This window comes from Pinus tabuliformis, chromosome 1_1 (assembly GCF_031772625.1).
Source record: "Pinus tabuliformis cultivar Carrire ecotype Pingquan chromosome 1_1, CPIR1, whole genome shotgun sequence".
NCBI classification, from domain to species: Eukaryota; Viridiplantae; Streptophyta; class Pinopsida; order Pinales; family Pinaceae; genus Pinus; species Pinus tabuliformis.
The window spans coordinates 49610248-49630595 of record NC_142297.1 but is presented as its reverse complement, the minus strand read 5'-3'; the positions used below and the strand labels follow the sequence as shown (position 1 = coordinate 49630595).

Here is a 20348-nt window from a genome sequence, read left to right as displayed (position 1 = left end):
GCAAACTATTTCTCTTTTGTTAAAATTGAACTAGAGCCAAACTCCATGTGGGTCATCTTATTTAGGGCAGGTCATATTTTTCTTTGATCCCTCTCATTGAAACGTGTAGAATTGATCTAAAGATCATCCGATTCCGATAAGTATTCATGGAGTTATGAATTTATTTGTGTTATAAGACAATTCGTCGAGGTCGGCCAGCAACTAAATAACACCCACATCTGCTCAACGTTTTAGTATAAAAAGAGGTTACTTGATAGTCATTTCTACACACACTTCACTCTTGATTTCTCTCCACTTGTTTTGGGTTTTAGTGAAAGAGAAATCTAAGAGAGGAAGCCCTAAACGCAAAAGGTAAGGAGCCCTAGTATGAGCCCTAGACGCAGTCAAGGAGGGATACTTGCTACCCTGGTCTCTATAACTCCTAGACACAGTAGGGAAGGAGACCTTGCATGATCCACGCATGACCTAGCCGCAGTCCTAGATAATCCATGCGTGACCTAGAAGTGATGCCCTAACTCCTAACACAGTGATGGAGGAGAGGCCTAAGTGTTGTCCTAAAGGAGATTCTGGGACAGCGTGATATAAAGGAGATTAAGGAGGCCAAGTCGTGGATGTTTTGAGGTTTATTCTCTTGTAACAAGCCGAGTAAAGGGACCTTGCTAGGTCGCAGCTAAGGTAGCATTCCAGCGAGGAAAGAAGGCAGCGTGGAGCCTTCTAGGATCAATTTTGAGGATTGGTTGCTATAGCAAGAAGGCTAAATGTGTTCAAGGCTAAACGCAGGTCTGTTGGACAGCAAACAAGGTAAGGAACTTTGTTTTGAAGAGGGTTGTAGCTGACAACCAGGACTGAGGTAGGTCACAGGCCTAAACACTTCAAAACAGGGACAGCATGGAAGTGTTTGGGGCTATACAGTGCCCAAAATAGCAGCATGAATACTAGCATAAGTCGCAATTCATAAGGGAAAATTTTGGGCCAAGATTTGAGGATGGTTAGGGACTGTTGTGTGCCCCAACCAATCCCTGAAATTACAGTTGTAATAAAGTGACCAACAGCAATGTTTGTATTGTGTGTTGGCAGCAAGGTAAATGGGACAGCAAGGGCATGGTGCTTGCTAGTGCTTGCTAGTGCTTGGTGGACAGCAAGATATGACAGGGCACAACATGCTAAAGCCATCATAGGAGCAGGAATGGATGACTAACAATGGGACAACAGTATGGCAAACATGGAATAACAATGACACATGGGACAGTTGTGGCAGCATGGTGCAACAATGGCACATGGGACAGCGGTGGCAACATAAGGTGCAGCAGTATGATGTGTGCAACATGGTCATGAGGTCCAGCATAGTGATGATGGGTGCAACATGGTGCAACACAATGAGGTGTTGCATGATGATGAGGTGCAACACAATGATAGGTGAAGGAGTCACCTTGGAGAATCAATTGAAGCAGCATGTCTTCCACTGAGTTCAAATATCTCATGTATCATCTTCTTAGCGATGATCTATGCTCTTATTTAGATAAGTCAAAGTGTTGACTTCTGTTGTAAATATACTATCTCTCTCTCTACTGAACTATTCAAGAACATATAAGAAGAATTGATCAAAGGTTTCCCCACATTAGGGTTTGTCCCTAGCTAATGCCACATCTTGTGTCCTCTTGTCTTGACTTGTCTTTTGCGATCTATGTTTATGTTCTATTGGCAATTTACTTTAATGTTGATGTGATTGCTAATCTAGAAAAGATATTGAGATAACTATGAAAATTGAAATAAATTGCTCTAAGCATAGAACATACCTAAAATTAACATGGTATCAGAGGTGAGGTGAAGACAAAGCCCAAGCAAGAGTGAAAGAGAAATCACCGAAGACAGTTGGGAAAGGACAATAGGATCAGTGGATTCCTCATCCCTCTTCAAATTCACCAAGGGAAGCAGAGAATATTATGAGAATGGCGCAACGAAAGCTTCTGATGGCCTACCTTAAGATCACTTCAATGGGAAGTCCGGATCCAAGGGTGGAAGGAAAAGCAGATTCCTTGTTTGTAATAAGTTCGGCCATTATGCGAAGGAGTGTCTGAGGTAGGGACACATCACTTGATGATGATAACAATCATTCCAAGGACATCTTCAATGATTAGAGGAATGACAAGTAATGCAAGTCATCAAGGAAACGGTCGACTCTTAAAAGAAAGCAAGGAACTCCAGGTATGAAGAATCAAATGTTGTTTCTGATAAGATAAAGGAGTGTTGTCTTGTATTGGCCCTCTCCTTCAAATTCTTTGGGAATCTAGCTCATTGATTGTAGTGCTTCAAGGCACTTCATCAGATAGAAGGGTGCTCTCTCTAATATGGTAGAGATGGAAACAATCGTGGGATTATACATGGAGCCGATGCCACCTATCCCGGAAAGGGTGTAGGGAATGTTACCCCTCAATTGAATGAGGGTAACTCGATTCATTTACAAGAATCTCTTTTATGTACATGATCACAAGAAGAACCTGGTGTCTATTTCACCAATGGAAATCGAAGGTTTCAAGGTGGCATTCGTTGATGGAAAGCTACGTGTTTGAAAATAGAATATTCAAAAATGCTTTTACTCACAGGTTCAGGGTTGGCAATTTGTATCAAGTTGCAGGATGGTCCATTAGGGATCATGTCAGTTGACATATCGCATCTATAGCACTGGAGGTCTACTTATTATAGGAATTCAAAAAGAGCATGAAGGTACATGTCTGAGATGTACTGAAGGAAAATCTTACAAGGGGACCATTCCCCTCTTGTAGCAAGTCCACAGGTGTGGAACAACCCGAGGGGTTTGAGATTCATGATCGGGAATCGCATGTATGCAGGTGGAAGAAAGCCCTCTATGGCTTGAAGAAAACAACCTCGGCTTAGTATGAGAGGGTTGATAGTTGTCAGATGAAGCTGAGATTTAGTAGGAGTGAAGCCGATCCAAACTATTGCTTGAAGGTTGTGGATGATAGACCTCTCATACCAGCACCTTCTGAGGACGACCTCTTTTTGACAGGTGCAGACCCTCTCATTTGTAGAAGTAAGAGGGAGTTGGATTTCGAATTTGGAATGGTGAATTGCAAACCCATGACTACCTCGATGGAGCATAACTTTCAGCAATTGTGTGGTAGTGATGCCGAACTAGATTTGGGAAATGCCTCTGAGTTTCATAAACACATTCGCATTGATGTTCTTGGTGAACTTTCGTCCGAATATGTGTTTTGCAGTTAGCATTTTCCGCTCATGTATTGTTAAGCCTCACGAGATTGGTGCCAAGAATCTTCTGAGATATCTTCAAGGCACAATCTCTCATGGATTGAGATACACTGCCGGAAATGTGAAGTTGCATGATTATTTTGATACTAACTGGGCAGGTAGTGTGGAGCATCACAAGAGCACTTATGAGTGTTGGTTCTCTTCGGGTTCTGCTTCAATATCCTGGATGGGCAAGAAGCAGAAGTCGGTGGCTATAAGCATCGCTGAGACCGAATACATTGCTACGAGTATGACCTCGTGTGAAGCTGCCTAGTTGCGGAAGCTCTTCAGTGAGTTGTTTGTACACATGATGGATACCACCGTGATCTTCTGTGTCAACCAGAGGGGGATTCGATTATTAAGGAATCATGTATTCTATGATTGCTCCAGCATATAGATATCAGATACTACCTTATCTAGGATATGGTACATCGATGAGCGAGGAGGCTCCATCACATTGAGACTGATGTACAGGTCGCAAACATTCTATCAAAGCCCCGGGGAAAGGTCAAATTTGTGACTTTCCCGAACAACTTGAAGTCGTTGAGAGACCCTCTTATGAGGATCCTGCATGATGCATGCATTGAGCTCTGGGAGCTCCAAGGGGGCTTGGGGTACTTCTTGGAGCAGCAAGGGACCATAGGGCGACTCGCCCTCCCCTAATGGTGCGTTGTGTACAGGGTGAATGGCTCAGCCTTCCCCTGTGATACCCCGTGGCGACTTATGGACAAGATGATTAGTTCTCCTGTTGAGGCATCCTACCCATGCAGTCTCGGACTCATGGGAAGTACCTCTCATCTGGCTGATGAGCAGGGAAATAGGGTTAGGGACCATAGTACTACTATCGATGGACGCATCATTGTATCTACCGTACTCCCTATGCTAGGATGACCTCCATTGATCTAGGATCAGTATGAGTGGTTTGAGACACTCTCTTGTGATACTGATATGGGATCAAATGAAACCGACTTCGGGTCAGTAAGAGTGACATAACTCACTTTCTTTTGGAACTGATCTAGGATCAGTAAGAGTGGTATGACACACTCTCTTCATATGGAACTGACTTCGGGTCAATAGAGAATGGTATGAGACATTCTCAACCCATTCTTCTTCTTCATGGTTCAACAGTGCAGAGCACAGCAAAGCTCAACAGAGCAGAGCAGAGCTCAACAGAGCAGAGAAGAGCTCAACAGAGTAGTGCAGGGCACTGTTGGCAGAGATAGTAGAATCTGGCAAATGGATCAGCAGACAGAGTTCTCCCTAGTTGAGAGGGAGTGTTAAAATTGGCAACTAGGGCCAAACTCCATGTGATTCATCTTATTTAGGGCAGCTCATATTTTTCTTAGATCCCTCTCATCGAGAGGTGTAGGATTGATCTAGGACACAGCTAATAAGGAGCCCTAGCATGATCTACGCATAACCTAGCCGCAGTCCTAGATATTCCACACATGACCTAGAAGTGATGCTCTAACTCCTAATGCAGTGATGGAGGAGAGGACTAAGTGTTGTCCTAAAGGAGATTCTAAGACAGCGTGATATAGAGGAGATTAAGGAATTCAAGTTGTGGATGTTTTGAGGTCTGTTCTCTTGTAACAGGTCGAGTAAAGGGACCTTGCCAGGCTACAGCTAAGGCAGCATTCCAGCGAGGAAAAGAAGGTAGCGTGAAGCCTTCTAGGATCAGTTTTGAGGATTGGTTGCTACAGCAAGAAGGCTAAATGTGTTCAAGGCTAAACGCAGGTTTGTTGGACAGCAAACAAGGTAAGGAAATTTGTTTTGAAGAGGGTTGTAGGTGACAGCAAGGACTGAGGTAGGCCGCACACCTAACCACTTCAAAAAAGGGACAGCATGGAAGTGTTTGAGGCTATACAGTGCCCAAAACAATAGCACAAATACTAGAATAAGTCGCAGTTCATAAGGGCAAATTCTGGGCCAAGATTTGAGTATGGTTAGAGACTATTGTGTGCCCCAACCAGTCCCAGAAATTACAACTGTAATAAAGTGACCAACAACAACATTTGTATGGTGTGTTGGCAGCGAGGTAGATGGGACAGTATGGGAATGGTGCTTGTTGGAGCTTGGTGGACAGCAAGCTATGACAAGGCACAAGCATGCTAAAGCCATCATAGGAGCAGTAATGGATGACTAACAATGGGACAACAGTATGGCAAACATGGAATAACAATAACACATGGAATAATTGTGGCAGCATGGTGCAACAATGGCTGCATGGGAGTCGGGACAACAACGACAGAATAGGGTGCAGCAGTATGATGTGTGCAACATGGTTATGAGGTCCAACATAGTGATGATGGGTGCAACATGGTGTAGCACGGTGAGGTGCAACATGATGACAAGGTGCAGCACAATAATAGGTGAAGGAGTCACCTTGGAGAATCAGTTGAAGCAGCATGTCTTCAACTGAGTTCAGATATCTCATGTATCATCATCTTAGAGATGATCTATGCTCTTATTTAGATAAGTCAAAGTGTTGACTTTTGTTGTAAATATACTATCTCTCTCTCTCTGCTAAACTATTGAAGAACATATAAGAAGAAATGATCAAAGGTTTCCCCACATTGGGGTTTGTCCCTAGCTAGCGCCACATTTCGTGTCCTCTTGTCTTGACTTGTTTTCTGCGATCTATGTTTATCTCTGCAAAACTATTGAAGAACATATAAGAAGAATTGATCAAAGGTTTCCCCACATTGGGGTTTGCCCCTGGCTAACGCCACATCTTGTGTCCTCTTGTCTTGACTTGTCTTCTGCGATCTATGTTTATGTTTTATCTGCAATTTACTTTAATGCTGATGTGATTGCTAATCTGGAAAAGATATTGAGATAAATATGAAAATTGAAATAAATTGCTCTAAGCATAGAACATACCTAAAATTAACATCTTTGAAGCATTTGCATGTAGCATTAGTTTAATTTGGGGAATTAACACAATTTAAACTTCATCTAGGCATTTTAGTATAGGAAGGCCCTAAGCCTCATTAAAATTTTACCTCCAACACAAGTTGGTTGAAGTAGACATCTTAGGAACCCTCTACTCCTCTACTGACTTCTCACTGTGAGATCCATATCTTTGGGCGATGGTGAGGTCTGAGGATTGAAGAGTTAAATTGTAATCTTGTTGTAGAGATAATTGATAAAATTAACCAAGAGCACTTTCTATTACATTTACTTTACTTGTCTCTTGATGGTTTGAGTTTTCATATGCAAAGTCTATTCCAAAAACAAGTATTGTAATCCTTTCAAACAAGTGTTTTATTTTCATGCTTCAAGTCTAATTGCATATTGATGCCTTGGTTTAGCACTTCATTTCTTTTACATTTCCAAGTTAATTACTAATTTTTGGGTTTTGACAAGATATGTTTCACATGTTTTGATTCATAAAGTTGATTATCTCAAAAGCATTTTGTATCTTACATATCTTTTGCTAACAATTCATGTTTACATTTCAGGGTTACTTTGCTTTCTCTTTTGAGAGCATTGCATTTTACTTCAAGCAAATATATGTTTAGTTTGTTGAGCAAATTCTTTATAAAGAACTGGTTTTATGGTTTTTCTCATGTTAATGATTGGCATTGTTATTTCAAGTTGCTCACATCATATTTGCTCATAAGTCCTTAAAAGTAATACATTTTCACTATAACACTCTCCTAGAAACTCACATCTTTTAACTTAACTTTTCATTAGGGACCACCCCCCTTAGCTAACCTAGGAGATAGCTCAAACAGAGAGTCGAGATTACTGTGACAGCCCCTTCTCTAAGTTCTCTGCCACCAGCCACACATTGTGGGGTTGAAGGCTTTTCTCACTGACGTGTAGGTAGATGTAGGCAACAAGGTTAACATTTTTTGGCACCATTGTCGGGGACAAGCTTTCTTATACCTGGGAAATTGACTAACCTCTTAGTTTTAGCATTTTTAAACTTTAGATTTAGATTCTTGCTCATGTGGCGACTCCACTCAATCCAAATTTTGCAATAGTCTCTACTAGGAGAAATTCAAGTGGTCTAGTTAGCCCCTCTCATGATCCTGAAAGGGTTTTTAGAGAGAGGTTGAATAGACTTTCTCATAATAGAGCTCTTGCTAATCTTGGACAAGAGGTTATTTCTAATATTCATTTGCTTTTTCAAGAACAAGTAGAGCATAACATCATGAATGATATTTTTGCTCCTTGTGACTTCACTAGCATAAATGGCTATAAAAACAATATCCCTGACAAGGCTATTGAAAAGTTGCCTTCCTTTGAAGGTAACAATGCCATTAGTGCTACATCACAGGTGAAAAAATTTAATGTTTGTATCTTTAAATGGTGTAACGCTGCTAATTATGAAGATGTGAAGATGAGACTTTTTGTCTTATCTTTAGAAGAGTATTCTCTTGATTGGCTCACTGAGCAACCTGCTAACTCATATAACTCTTTACAAGCCATTCTAACTGCATTTTTAGATAAGTTTGGAGAGAAGAAGGAAAATAGGCATTTGATCAATGCCATTAGCAACATGACGAAAAATGAGAACAAAACCATGGAGGAGTTTAACAAGAGATTCAATGAATTGGTAAAAAGCATGTCTGCTACTATTAAACCCCTTGATGAATTTCTTTTATGTTCATATCTAGATGCTTTTGGGGTTGACACTGCCTATGAGTTGAAGAGGAAGGAGCCTACAAATCTAAGTGTAGCTCAATCTAAAGCCTTAGAGATAAAAAGAGCTAGAAAGCAATCAGGAAAATCTAAAATTCTTGGTTTCAATAGAGGGTCATCAAAATCAAATGATTCCAAAGGCAAGGCCAAGGAAGAGACTACACATGATCCTATTAAAGAATTAACTCAACTCATCAAGAGCATGGAAGCGAATCACATTAAAGAAATGCAAGCCATGCAAAATAGGTTGGTGGCCATGGAAAGATCACAAGTGCAAAGATTCCAACCTAGGCCAAATGATAGATGGCAAAAGAATAAAGGCCCTCCACAAGATTATAGGCCTCCTAATCCATTGGAATCCACCAACATGGTAGATCAGATTCCCCCTTTTTGTAGGCCATGTAATGAGTTACATGCAGAGGCCACATGCCCATATGTAAAGAGAATTACGGAAGGTAGCATGTTGGGAGATGAACAAGTAGGAACAAGTGGTCAAATCAATATGTTCTCCATGGAAGATCAAATATACACCATTGAAAGAAATCAAGAGATTAACCATAAGCCTAATAATCTTGGGTTTGACAATATGATTGCAAAATTTGACGAAGTCACTAAATTTTTTGTGGAAAAGCCTACATCTAGACAAATTCTTGCTATGGAAAAACACAAAGGATTGACATATTAGAGAAGAGCTTTCCAACGGCACAAGAATCGCGTCAATAGAAGTTTGTATGCAAAAGTTATGCCACTCAGAAGTTGACCTTCCTGTTTTCACACCTATAGTTCGGGAGGATGTCGCGTCAACCCCCATTATTCATGGAAAAGGGGCTAGCAACATGATTGTGATGTAAAAGACTCTGGAAGAGTCTATTTTGTAACTCTAGTTAAGAGTTGTAGTCAAACTTACCTACTAGTAGGCTATCTGGTTGTGTTATAACCAAGCGACTAGGAGGAAGAGGCATTCCATTCTTTCGAGAGCATTTTGTTCCATAGTTGAGCAAAGATAGCCAAGAGAAATAGGAGGTAGAGCACACATAGAGGATCTGTGCACTGTAGCAGCCCATGGACCATAGACATTACTTCTTTGCATCCGCAGCGATATTTCCAGACAGAGAAAGAGAGCGAAACGACCTCACCTTCCAGCTAGGTTTTCTCCCGAAAGGGTTTCCCATAAAGCATATCTTGTGTATTATGTGTTGAACTTATTTTGTCGTTCTCTACTTTTCTGCTTGATTTACTTTTACATGAATGCACTAATTATAGTTAATTTTATAGATCTAGAAATCAAATATAACTATAATAGTGTAGAATCTCAGATTTTTAATATAATATTATCAAATCTGTTGTGACAAATTGTCCAATGGAATATCCACGTAGTTTACGGATCACCAACCCATGTTCAGGGATGCAATGTAGCAACCAATGATGTTCCTATCCTGGACAAGGTGAGAGGTAAGTACCAAACAAGAATAGTTGCTTCAAAAGATTGAATTGATCATATTTAGGTCTAGCCTTGGGGATGTCTAGGCACAATTCGATCCTAGAGCTAGGGTTTGAGATTCCCAAAGATTCCATTGTCAGAATTGCCTCAAATTTAGAGAGGGAGGGGACCCACAAACGCAGTAGCCTATAGGAGATCAAAGTTTTTCCTTGGGTCAATTCACGGGAAATTGACGCCCTAGGTGACCTAATGGGGCTAGACTTGGGGGAAAGGGGGAAAATGGTAAAAAGAGAGTTAAAATGATCACCTTTCTAAGGGATCAGTGCGTAGTTCACATGGGAATATGGAGTGAAGGATAATAATGAGTAAGAACTTGGTTTCTTGATCAAGGAGGCCTAGAAAGTCAACTTCGTCCAATGTTGAGAGAAAGAAAAGAAAAGTGACCTTCAAGCATTTATACTTCAAAGCAAATGATGCAAGATTCTCGAGATGATAAATAAATACCTATGACATTTCATTCATATAACATTGGCACATACATTAAATTAGCTAAAACATGTTCAATTCCACATTTCAATAATGCAACAACTAGCCCTAATTTTAGTAGTATGCAGCAAGAAGAATAATAGCATTAAAATTTACTTACAACGTTATAGAGTATGTCCAACCAACATTTCATTTGCTCAATAAAGCTCCAAGATGATAGAAATAGCCAAAATCCATACATCAAAATTCATCCATCTCCAAAAAATATCCACCAAGGAAAAAGTGTAATTCTCTATGATTAAAGAGATCCCAAGTCAAGTGATGATACAAATGAATGTATCTAACATCAATATATAGCCTCCTAAGGAATTTGAATTGGCCTATGATAAAGTAATGTGCAAATAACCCTTATTGGTGACAAGCCCCACCAAACTAGCTCAGAAGTGTAAAAATAAGCTTCACAAGGGGCCAAATAATAATATGTACATGTCGCAGGGCCCTCCAAAGGCCCAATAATGTCATGAAGTGCCATATTGAAGAATAGATTCCTTGAAATATGATGGACAAGGGGGTGTCCCCTCGTTCTCCAAGTAGCAGACATGTGGTGCTCCCAGTGGGACCGAGGGAACAGAAATGATTCCATGGGTCTCCATATGAATCGGAGATGCCTATAGATTCTCTGCAAGGGTCCAAGGTGTGGAATGAATGTTGCCATGACATTGTACAAGTCCTGGGACACCTATCAAGAGTGTGGGGCTCCTGTGGGGGCCAGTTGGGCATAATGTACCAAGCATAGCACCATCATCCCAAAAGTGGATCGCTGGTAGTTTTTGAGCATCCATGAAGATCCATGGAGTGTTATCTGCTACTGTGGAGGCCCATGGCTCTCTATGCACACCAAACATGTGCCAATGTAGACCTCTGGGGTTAGAATCCCATATAGGGAAACCAAACCCAAATGGAGACCACCTATAATCTTGCATAAGATCCAATGCATCCCCTAACCTTCCAATACAACCAATCATTAAATTAATCGGGTAAAAGATCTTACAAATCATGGATAACAAAGTGGGCACTTCATAATGGCATGGCCTTCCTTGGTGGGCTTTGGCATGTGCTAGTGTCTCCAAGCTCTAAAAGGGTTAGCCAAGTACCTTATTAGGTGGTTTCAACCCTTAAAGAGGATAGTATGTCCAAGGTACATCCCTCTAATGGGGGTGGCAAGTGACAAATAAGTGATATGGAATAGGGAACGAGAGGGGGAATCCTCAACCACGTAGTGCGGCATAGGGGTAGCTAGATAAAGGGAAGTCGACACATGGGTATGTAATGTATAGGAGGGAGCAATCGTGGTACATGGGGTGCCCCGGCCTTGATTTTTCCACCCTTCTTTATATACCTTTTGCTTTTTTATGAATTTTCTTTAATTAACTACTCGGGGCTCAAAGAACAAGAGCATGATGTGTAAGATATAGCAGTGATTACCCCCTTTAGGTAGGACAGTTCATTGCCCTCCAAGTTTTGGGACAATAAAGGGTTCCTAAATGATAGAGGAGACTCATCTAGGGCCTATGGAACCAGGGTGATGGCCATGGGTTGGGGCAGAGCTCACGTAATGGTTTTTTTCCCACGTGCTAATTATTTTTATCCCGGCCATCTTTTCCATTTTGTGGTACAATTTCCTGTTAAATGTGGCTAATTATGCTTTTCACTTTTTCTTTTAATTATTTCAACCTCCAAGGCATCATTCTAGGCCTGACCCAAGGTGGGGGAAAGGGGGTAGGGAGGTTGGCCCTATGTGGACCCAAAATGCAAACGTGGACTCAGGAGGGAGAAAAAGATGAATGGGGGTATAGTGAGTGGAAAGGGAGTAATATGTGCGGGTAAGGGAGCAGGACCATGCACCCAAAATCGAGGTTTCCCAAGTAGTACCACCCTAGAACCAAATGGTCAATAAAGGAGATCCCACAGGACTAAGATCCAAGAATAACAACCAAAGGAGATCAAGGGGACAAGAGCACAAACTAAGCCGACTCTTTCCGCCAAATCCCCCCATCAATCCATACCCAAAAGTATCCATGATAAGTAAACCCAATACTCAATTACCAGATAACCAAACATACCTTTAGATTCAGGAGGCCCACCTTCAAACATACGATTAATATAGGTGGGTAAGGGATCACATGGCTGGCTCAGGTGGCAGAGAAATGGCCCAACGAGCTAGTAGGAGGCTACATGGGGTTGTTCGTTGTTGGCTAAGGCTCATCATGGAGAAAAATTTCTCCTGGGGATATCACCCACGAAGTGGTTGGTAACAAGACCAAAGGATGATTTACTACTGCAAACCTTCTGAAAAATCGAGCATCGATTAGCCCTTTCTAGGGTTTTCTTCAATTACACTAGCTTTGACTTTTGGAGGGAACTTCAAATTTCAAAATTTGAATATTTGCTCAAATTATTTAATTTGATATCTCCAAAAATCTCTTATAAATATTTGCCCTAAATAATTTTATTTTTAAGCAAAGTCTTTCGGTAGAAATCACATAAGAAAAAATTTATTTTTATAATTCTTCCTTTGGCGAGATTGTCTTCATATGTGGCATAGAGCTTCCCTTAAGGGAAATTTGTCTCGACGCTAGCAAAAATAACAAAAAGAAAGTCTTGAAAGGTAATTGAAGGTTGCAAAGATATCTAGTTTTCATCAAGTAAGTACGTTAATGGCCTCGTCAATGAAATATGAGAACAAGCTTCAAGGAGCCTCTAACTATAGAGCATGCAAGACAAGGATGGACCTCATCCTTGCAAAGAATAAGATATTAGATTTTGTAGTGGGAAAGGTCAAGGAACCTTCAGATGATGCTTTAAAGGAGAAGTACAAAGTAATTGACATTCTTGCCATGAACCTAATTGTGGATGGAGTTAAAGACAACTTGATTCCCTACATATCCAAACTAGATTCTTCAACAAAAATGTATGTTGCTCTCTCCAAGTTGTTTACAATCAAGAATATTGGGTAAGTAGCAGGTCTAAAGAATGAACTTCGAACAGTTAAAATAACAAAAGATGATACAATGTCTTCCTATTTTGTAACAATTGTTCGTATAAAAGATGAACTATGAGCACTTGATGAAATAGTCCCTGAAAAGCAACTTGTGATCACTACCCTTCGCCTTTCCTATTGGAATTAGTAGTTGGAAAAATTCTCCATCCTTCGAAGAAAAGTGGTCTACCTATATACAACAAGAAGGTCGTCTTTCTTTATTAGAAGGCAAACAAGAAAATGAAGAAAATGCCTCAAATGCCTACTCTGCTCATGTCAAGAGGAAAGGAGGAAATAAAAGGTTTAAGAGGGTTAAAGAAAAATCATGGGAAGACTGATCTCTCCAAAATAGAACTCTATCATTGTCACAAGATGGGACATCATAAGAATCAATGGCCCAATAATCCTAAGAACAAAAAGAGAGAAGGGGAACAAGCTACAGTTGCTACTAATGATAATCCTCCAAAGAAGTCAAAAGCAAAGGATTCTGAAGTCAAAGACTTATTCTATTAAGTCTCATATATCCTTCGCCTATAGTCTAGGTTATTGTTTTACTTCTTGTAGAGTTTCTCTTATGTTCGTCCCTAGGATCAATCTTTTTGATTTCTAGGGTTTATAAAATTAATATGCTTTTTTTCTTGACTTGTTTTGATGAATTAAAGAAAAACCTCACAAGACTAGGTTGATGTAAGATCAAGAGGGAGCTTCCCCACTTTTTCACAAAAGATAAGTATCATGTTCTTATTTCCTTGTCGGTATCCTCTATATATCCAGCTTCATTCTTTGTCGATTATAATACCTTTTCTTGTGTTTTCCTTAGAAGGAATGTTTGCAATTATACTCTAAAAGGAATGCTTGCAATAAAGATTATGGTTAGATTCAACGGGAGACTTCAAAAGAAGAAAGAAGCATAGAGAACCCTTCAATAAGAAACCCTACAAGGTTTGTAAAAGGAGCAACTCAAGGTATGTGTAAGTTTACAAGACTTATAGCAAGTATTTATCATATAAGAAGGTACGGTCATTTTAAAAAATTTGCTTTGTATTACTCACTCTCTCTTGCCTGGGGTTTTGAAATATTAAGATTCTTATTTGTTAGGGTGATTGATCTTCAAATTAAATCAACCCTTATCGTACTATCTATCATTTGCTCACTTTGGTAAAACCGTAACCTTTAGGGTTCACTATAAAATCCCTAGCTTTTAGCGCTTGTTAATGACATTTAGAACATATGATGAAGCCCTAGCTCTTTAGAGTTTGATAAATTAGGGTTTATGACAAAACCCTTGTAATAACCTAGGAATGAATCCCTAAGTGTATATGCTTTCGTATGATTGAAACCCTAACTTGGTCTAGTTGTTGCATATCTAATATTAAAGTTTTGATGGTTATATCTAGGGTTTACAACAAAACCCTAGTAGAGATTGATGTAAGATTCTAGAAACCCTAGATGTAAAATGCTTTCACTATGATTGAAATTAGTTGTTGATGTCTAAAGTTTAGTTTTGGTAATGGAATCTAGGGTTTGACAAAACCCTAGCAAAGATTGTTGTGAAAATCTAAAAAGTGTAATCCTTGTTAATTGTAAACCTAACTAGGTTTAGGTTTTGGATATCTAAAGATTGATTTTCTATTCGAAGTTTTAATAACACTAGATACTCCCATTATTTTGACAAAGTTGACTTCATATATATTTGTACTTGGTTATATTTGTTGTTGAAGATTTGCAAGGACATAATCTTCAAAGATGTTGAAGATGCTTACCTACCTTATACTTGATGATGATGTTGAGCATGACAAAAAGAGGGAGCTATAAAAATCTTGATAACATTGAAGTTTACATTGTTGATTAATCAATGACCTTGTTTTCGTGTGAAGATATAAGGCATGATGTTCTGAAAGGTTGAAGTTCTCCAATGATACGATAATGCAAAAGAAAGAGCTTATGTGGATGAGTTATTAATGGATTTGTCCCCTAGTAGAGAAGAAGCTTAGATAAAGAAAGTGTTTATCTCCCTAGTTATAAAGAGAGGGCATATTGTGACACCACTACAAAATGTTATTCGTGATTGATTAGGTTGTGAGCAAGAATTGATGTTTTGGAAAGTGTTGAGGTTGAGTTTGGTGTTGCTGGAGAAGTTGAAGAATGAAGTTTCCGTCATGATGTGTTTGGATGTTGTGATAACCTAAGAAGCATCAAAATGGTTGAGGACCCTGGATTTTATATTGATGAAAAGTACTAGTATTGGTTAAGGTCGTGAAGTTACAGTACATGCCAACAAATGAATAAGTAGTTGATGTGTTTACGAAATCTCTTCCCAACAAGAAGTTAGTTTATTTTAGGAGCATGCTCAAATTGGTGGATATCTCTAATTTGGTTGAGAGGGAGAGATGAGTACCATAAAACTGCCTGTATGATGGTACTTGGGAGGACATCTTGGCCTGGTTAGTATTGAGATCTCAGTTGATGTCTAGATCCCAGTGAGGGAGGGTATCTTGTGGAGCTTCAATTTAGTGTTGATGCCTAGATCCCTGTAAGGGTTGGTGTCAAGGCATGGAGGCCTAGATGGTATCTATATCCTATTGGATTGATACCAAGGATGTAGCCCGATGGTACATATAGTTGTAGTTGCCTTGATGACACCTTAGTCCCTATTGGGAAGATACCTTGGCAGTTAGGGTATCCCTAGCATTGCGTATGTTGTTGTACTCTTCTTGGAACATTTCAAATTGCAGTCAACCTTGTACCAATTGAACAATTATGAATACCTCCCTAGTTAAGAAGGAGTTAAGAAATGTAACTAGTATCGATCTTCATAATTGTATTTGAGTCATGATGTGATAAGAAAAGAAAATTTATTTATAAGCGTGGGCAAGAGGTTTAAGTAGTGAAGCATAGTCTCTTGCTGATTATGTTTGTAAAATGCTCCCATTATTATAAGATTTTGATATGGCTAACTTCATGCTTCTATAGTTTTGGTTATCTAAGTTGTGCAGGTACACAATCTTCAAGATGGTGAAGATGATCGAAAGAAAAGTTGGTGTGATAAGCATGATATGAATGGTGATGGTAATGATAACTCTTGATGAGATGAATGGAAGCCACGAAAGATTCTTCGTTGTCGAAAATAAGAAGCTCATCTCCCTGGATTAAGAGGGAGCTTGGATAGAGAAAATCTCCCTAGTTGAGAGGGAGAGAATAGTTTAGATCAGAGAATGAATTTTGAAGGATATGCTGCCATATGTGAAGTTGAAAAGGAAAGATTCAATTGATAGGCCTACCGTGTTGAGAAGAAACATAAGGAAAACCCTGAAGGTTTGTGTTTATTGAGGAATATATGAAAGTATATTATTGATTGGGGTTCTGTTTATCTCTCGAAGGTTTTGATAGCATGTTGGTTACCGATCAGTTTAAATCAAGAGAGATTTGTTTTCCTTGATCTGTTGGATCAAGGAGAGGCAATATGAGTGAAGCATTCACTAGGAGGACAATTGGTCGGCACTTTGTGTTGATGTCTAGGTCCCTAAGTAGGGAGGGTGGCGTGGGTCGTAAAGCTCTGAACATGGATACGCACCTAGGTCCTTGGGTTGATGGTTAGCAAGTAAGCCTCATGGTAGCTAGGAAGGTTGAATGCTTGAGTCCATCTTAGTCCCACCCGAATAGATTACTCTAGTCAAGAATCTATGTGGCATTGCAGTGCCTAAATTGTTGAGAGACCAATGGAAAGATTGCCCTGGTCAAGAATCTAGTCCATGGCTTTGCAGAGCCTAAACTTCTTCACAAATGATGTGTTTTGAGATCTTCCATGTACCTCTCTGATTCTATGTACCTCTAAGAGGGAGTGTTGAAGAATGCAACTAGGTTCGGTCTTCATAATTGTACTTGAAATCAAAATGTAATATATTTGTCAAAAGAAAGCAAAAGAAATTTGTATTATTAATTGAATTGACTTGTTAAAGCATGGGTTTCATGCTTGGGTCAAATGTATAGGTCAAGCCTCCATTGTAGGCTTTAGGTTATTGTCAAAGTCAATTTGTGAAGACTCCTCCATCAAGTCAAAGTCTCCTTGTTGTTGAAAGAATCCTCATCAAGTCAGCTTACCTCAAATAATATCATGTCGGCCTAAATACAAAGACAAATCTCTTCATGATTCATGTCATCTCATTTAGGATGGACATATCACTATATATACAAGCCTATGATCTTCGCATTACAACACAATACAAGTTCGGATTTCAGAGAGTAAGTTTTCGGTGCTATAACAGAGATAACAAGTTCGAATAATGCAGACGATTTAGTGTCATTACAGGGAACTCGGATAGGATATTTATGCTTCCACAGTTCAGTGTTATGCAAACACAGTTCGGTGTTGTTATAGGTTCGGTGTTATTACAGTTTGATGCTTCCACAGTAATCACAATTTCAATGATATGACACATGACTCTGTGCTACTACAGTCTCACAATTTGGGTGCCATTTCAGTTCAGTGCCACTACAGTGACCTCAGTTCGGAAGTTATCACAATGACTTCAATATCACAGTGACATCAGTTTGGTGATCCTACAGTGTGAAGGTCTCGGTGGTATTATAAGGATGATGTCTCGGTGCAAACACATTTTGAAGCTAACATAGTGACATAGATCATGATATGCAAAAACAATGAAAGGAGGATGACTTGATGGAGAAGTCTCGAGTCTAATTGTAAGGATCTTGGTCATCTCATCTTGAATCTATTGAAGGAATAATTTTGACTGGGTTCTCCCCTAAAGAGGGGTTTTGCCCTTGGCAGCGTGCCTACATCTTGTGTTCTCTTTTATTTGTTGCTTGGCATTAGTCCTGATGATAAGAAAAGATAATTCAAAAGAACTAATAATAATAATAAACATCCCAAGATAATGTTATAATAAGAGAAATTGTTTAACTGCCCCACTCCATGGATTTCTCAATAAATTCTCCTTGCATGAGGAATTTAACCTCTCTCATTCTCTAATGCGCATAGGAGGAAAGGTTGATTAAAGGCAATTGTGGGGTATCATCTCGAGGTTAGATCTTCTTCAACCACATCATATTATCTTTCGCTTTCTCTCCTCTTTCTAGCTTTTACATTCTTGTGCAGGAAAACATCAATGTATTGGTTTTGTACGTATTCCTTTGGTGCACTCAACCTTTTGGTATATGTAGAATAAAGTTGTGTCGTGCTTTTTTCTAACTTTCAAAGCTTGACAATGTTTGATAGCTTCTTATGCAATTTTTAGAAGTTCATGAGCTTTATTTTGGTAAAAAGATCTGCCATCAAGTGTTTTTCTCCTTGATTTTCTTTCATTATCTGAAGCTAAAGTTGAAGAAAATTCCATCAGAGTAAAACTTATTAGATACCATTGAAAACTCGATGGCATCTAATAAGTTTACCTACTATTGGATTTGAACCAATGACTCTCGCCGTATGAAAGCGATACTCTAACCACTGAGTTAAGTGGGTCATTCATTCTCATAGGTAGAGTTGGATTTATAAACTATTCTAAATCGAAATCGAATTAAATGTATAGACAATGTATGTGTCCCTGGCACAGATCGAACTTATTTACAAAAAAGTTATAACCCCTTTGTCAACTTGGTCACTTGCCAAAGGATACCTTTTTTTTGTTGTTTCGATGTGTTTACTTTGCAAATCTATAGGGAAAATAGTGCATGCAAATCTAGGGACATACCCCTAGGGTTGGCAAGCACCATCCCAAACGGAGAGAAGAATTTGCATGTCTCACCACTATTGGGCAAATTGTTCAAAATGTTACACAAAAAGTTCATCAAGTCACTCACTTTTCTGGGGTATGAATTTATGTGCTAAAACTAGCATGACCACTTTTCCAAGGCACAAGGGTTACTTGGAGATGCCTCTCAAGGGACACCTCCAAGCCCTTAAAGGGGCATTTGTGGTCTCAATCTATGAGTAATTCCCTACTTGCTAGGAACAATTGAGAAAGTGGAAGTGGAATCCCCATAATTTGAGATGTCGAGATATGGTAGGTAATTGTTCTCCTTTAATAAAATATAAAAAACAGCCATCCCACCCAAGAAGACATGGCCCTACAAAGCCTTACTTATAACATACGCATATGGGTCACTAATCGCAACATCTTGGAAAGAATTTTAAAAAATGAATAAAACTTACTCTCTAGATGCAATTTAAATATATAAAGGACCTTATTTCGTTGCTCATTTATAAGTTATAATTGATCATTAAAGATTAAATTAAATTATTTATTGAGCAAAGTTTCCTCATCCCTCAATTAATGGCTAAAATGATGAAGGAAATGGGAACAGATAGAGGCATATATCTAAAACAATCATAAATTAAATATTGTAAGATATTGCATACAATCAACCAATTTAACGAAGAAATAAATTTTATTCTGACATATATTGATATGCAAAGTAATATTAGCCATGACTAACCAAATTCTCCCATTAAAACTTAGCAAATGTTACTCACAAAATGCTACCAATTAAAAGATAATGATAATGAAACCATAATAATGTAGGAAATGGCATTTTGTAAAATGTTCGAAGAAAAAGCACATTAAATCCTTTTATTGCCACAAAAGATGCAACGTAGATACTCTTAATCACTAAATAATTGAGCAATGTTTTCCATGGGATAACAAAGTAAGCTGCAAACCTGGAGTGAGTACCAAATAGAGCAGAGAAATGATTTCCTTTAAAATCAGCCGGAAGAGGTGGATCCTACAACAATGAAAAATTAGTGTGATTTAGTAAAAATTTCCATGGTTCAAACTTCATACAACATAGAAACCATTTAAAATTGGCATTCAAGTTTGTTGGTATTTGCAATAAGAAGGCCTTAAAATTTGCCCAAGCAAATAAGCTAATAATTATAAAATTACTTTGGACATCCAAAACTAGTATCTTATCAAATCAACTTCGAAATTTCAACTGCAAAACATTTAGATAGCTACCATGGCAATGAAATGACAAAAGATGCTTTATACACAAGAAACCTAGGCTAGCATAGATGTTATTGTTAGTTTTAGTAACTCGAATAGGTGTTCTAGTCTCAAATGGTGTCTATGAGGCTAGGAACACAAGTGGATTGATTATCTCTAATGCCCAAAAAGAACAAACAAACAAATATATATATATATATATATATATAGTCTTAACTGGAATTAACTAACCAATTTTAATTGGAATTTTCCTAAGTCTAACATAGGGAAATGTGTTAATTAATTATGATTAATTAAGACAAATCGATTTTGCTCTAGTGACTTCTAGAAAGTGATTTGAGGAAGTCAAATTAATCTTAGCCATCGATTGGAGTTAGATCGTCGTTGTTGATTCATCAATGAGAGATTATAAGAGGAGATCGATGAGGCCTTTGGAGACTATTTGAACAACAGATTTTCATTGATAGCAAGGTCATAGTGATAGTGTGGGAGATGCTAG

At 38.8% G+C, this 20348-nt stretch overlaps 1 protein-coding gene across 1 annotated transcript in view; it reads right to left on the bottom strand.

Annotated features, from left to right (window-relative positions):
- LOC149211512 (DNA polymerase alpha catalytic subunit-like) overlaps window positions 1-20348 on the bottom strand; it is a 207390-nt gene that overhangs the window by 121982 nt on the left and 65060 nt on the right. Inside the window, exon 6 of the mRNA XM_089391517.1 lies at window positions 19564-19628. Within this exon, the coding sequence (XP_089247643.1) occupies window positions 19564-19628 (65 nt within the window). The remainder of the gene's footprint in view (window positions 1-19563; window positions 19629-20348) is intronic.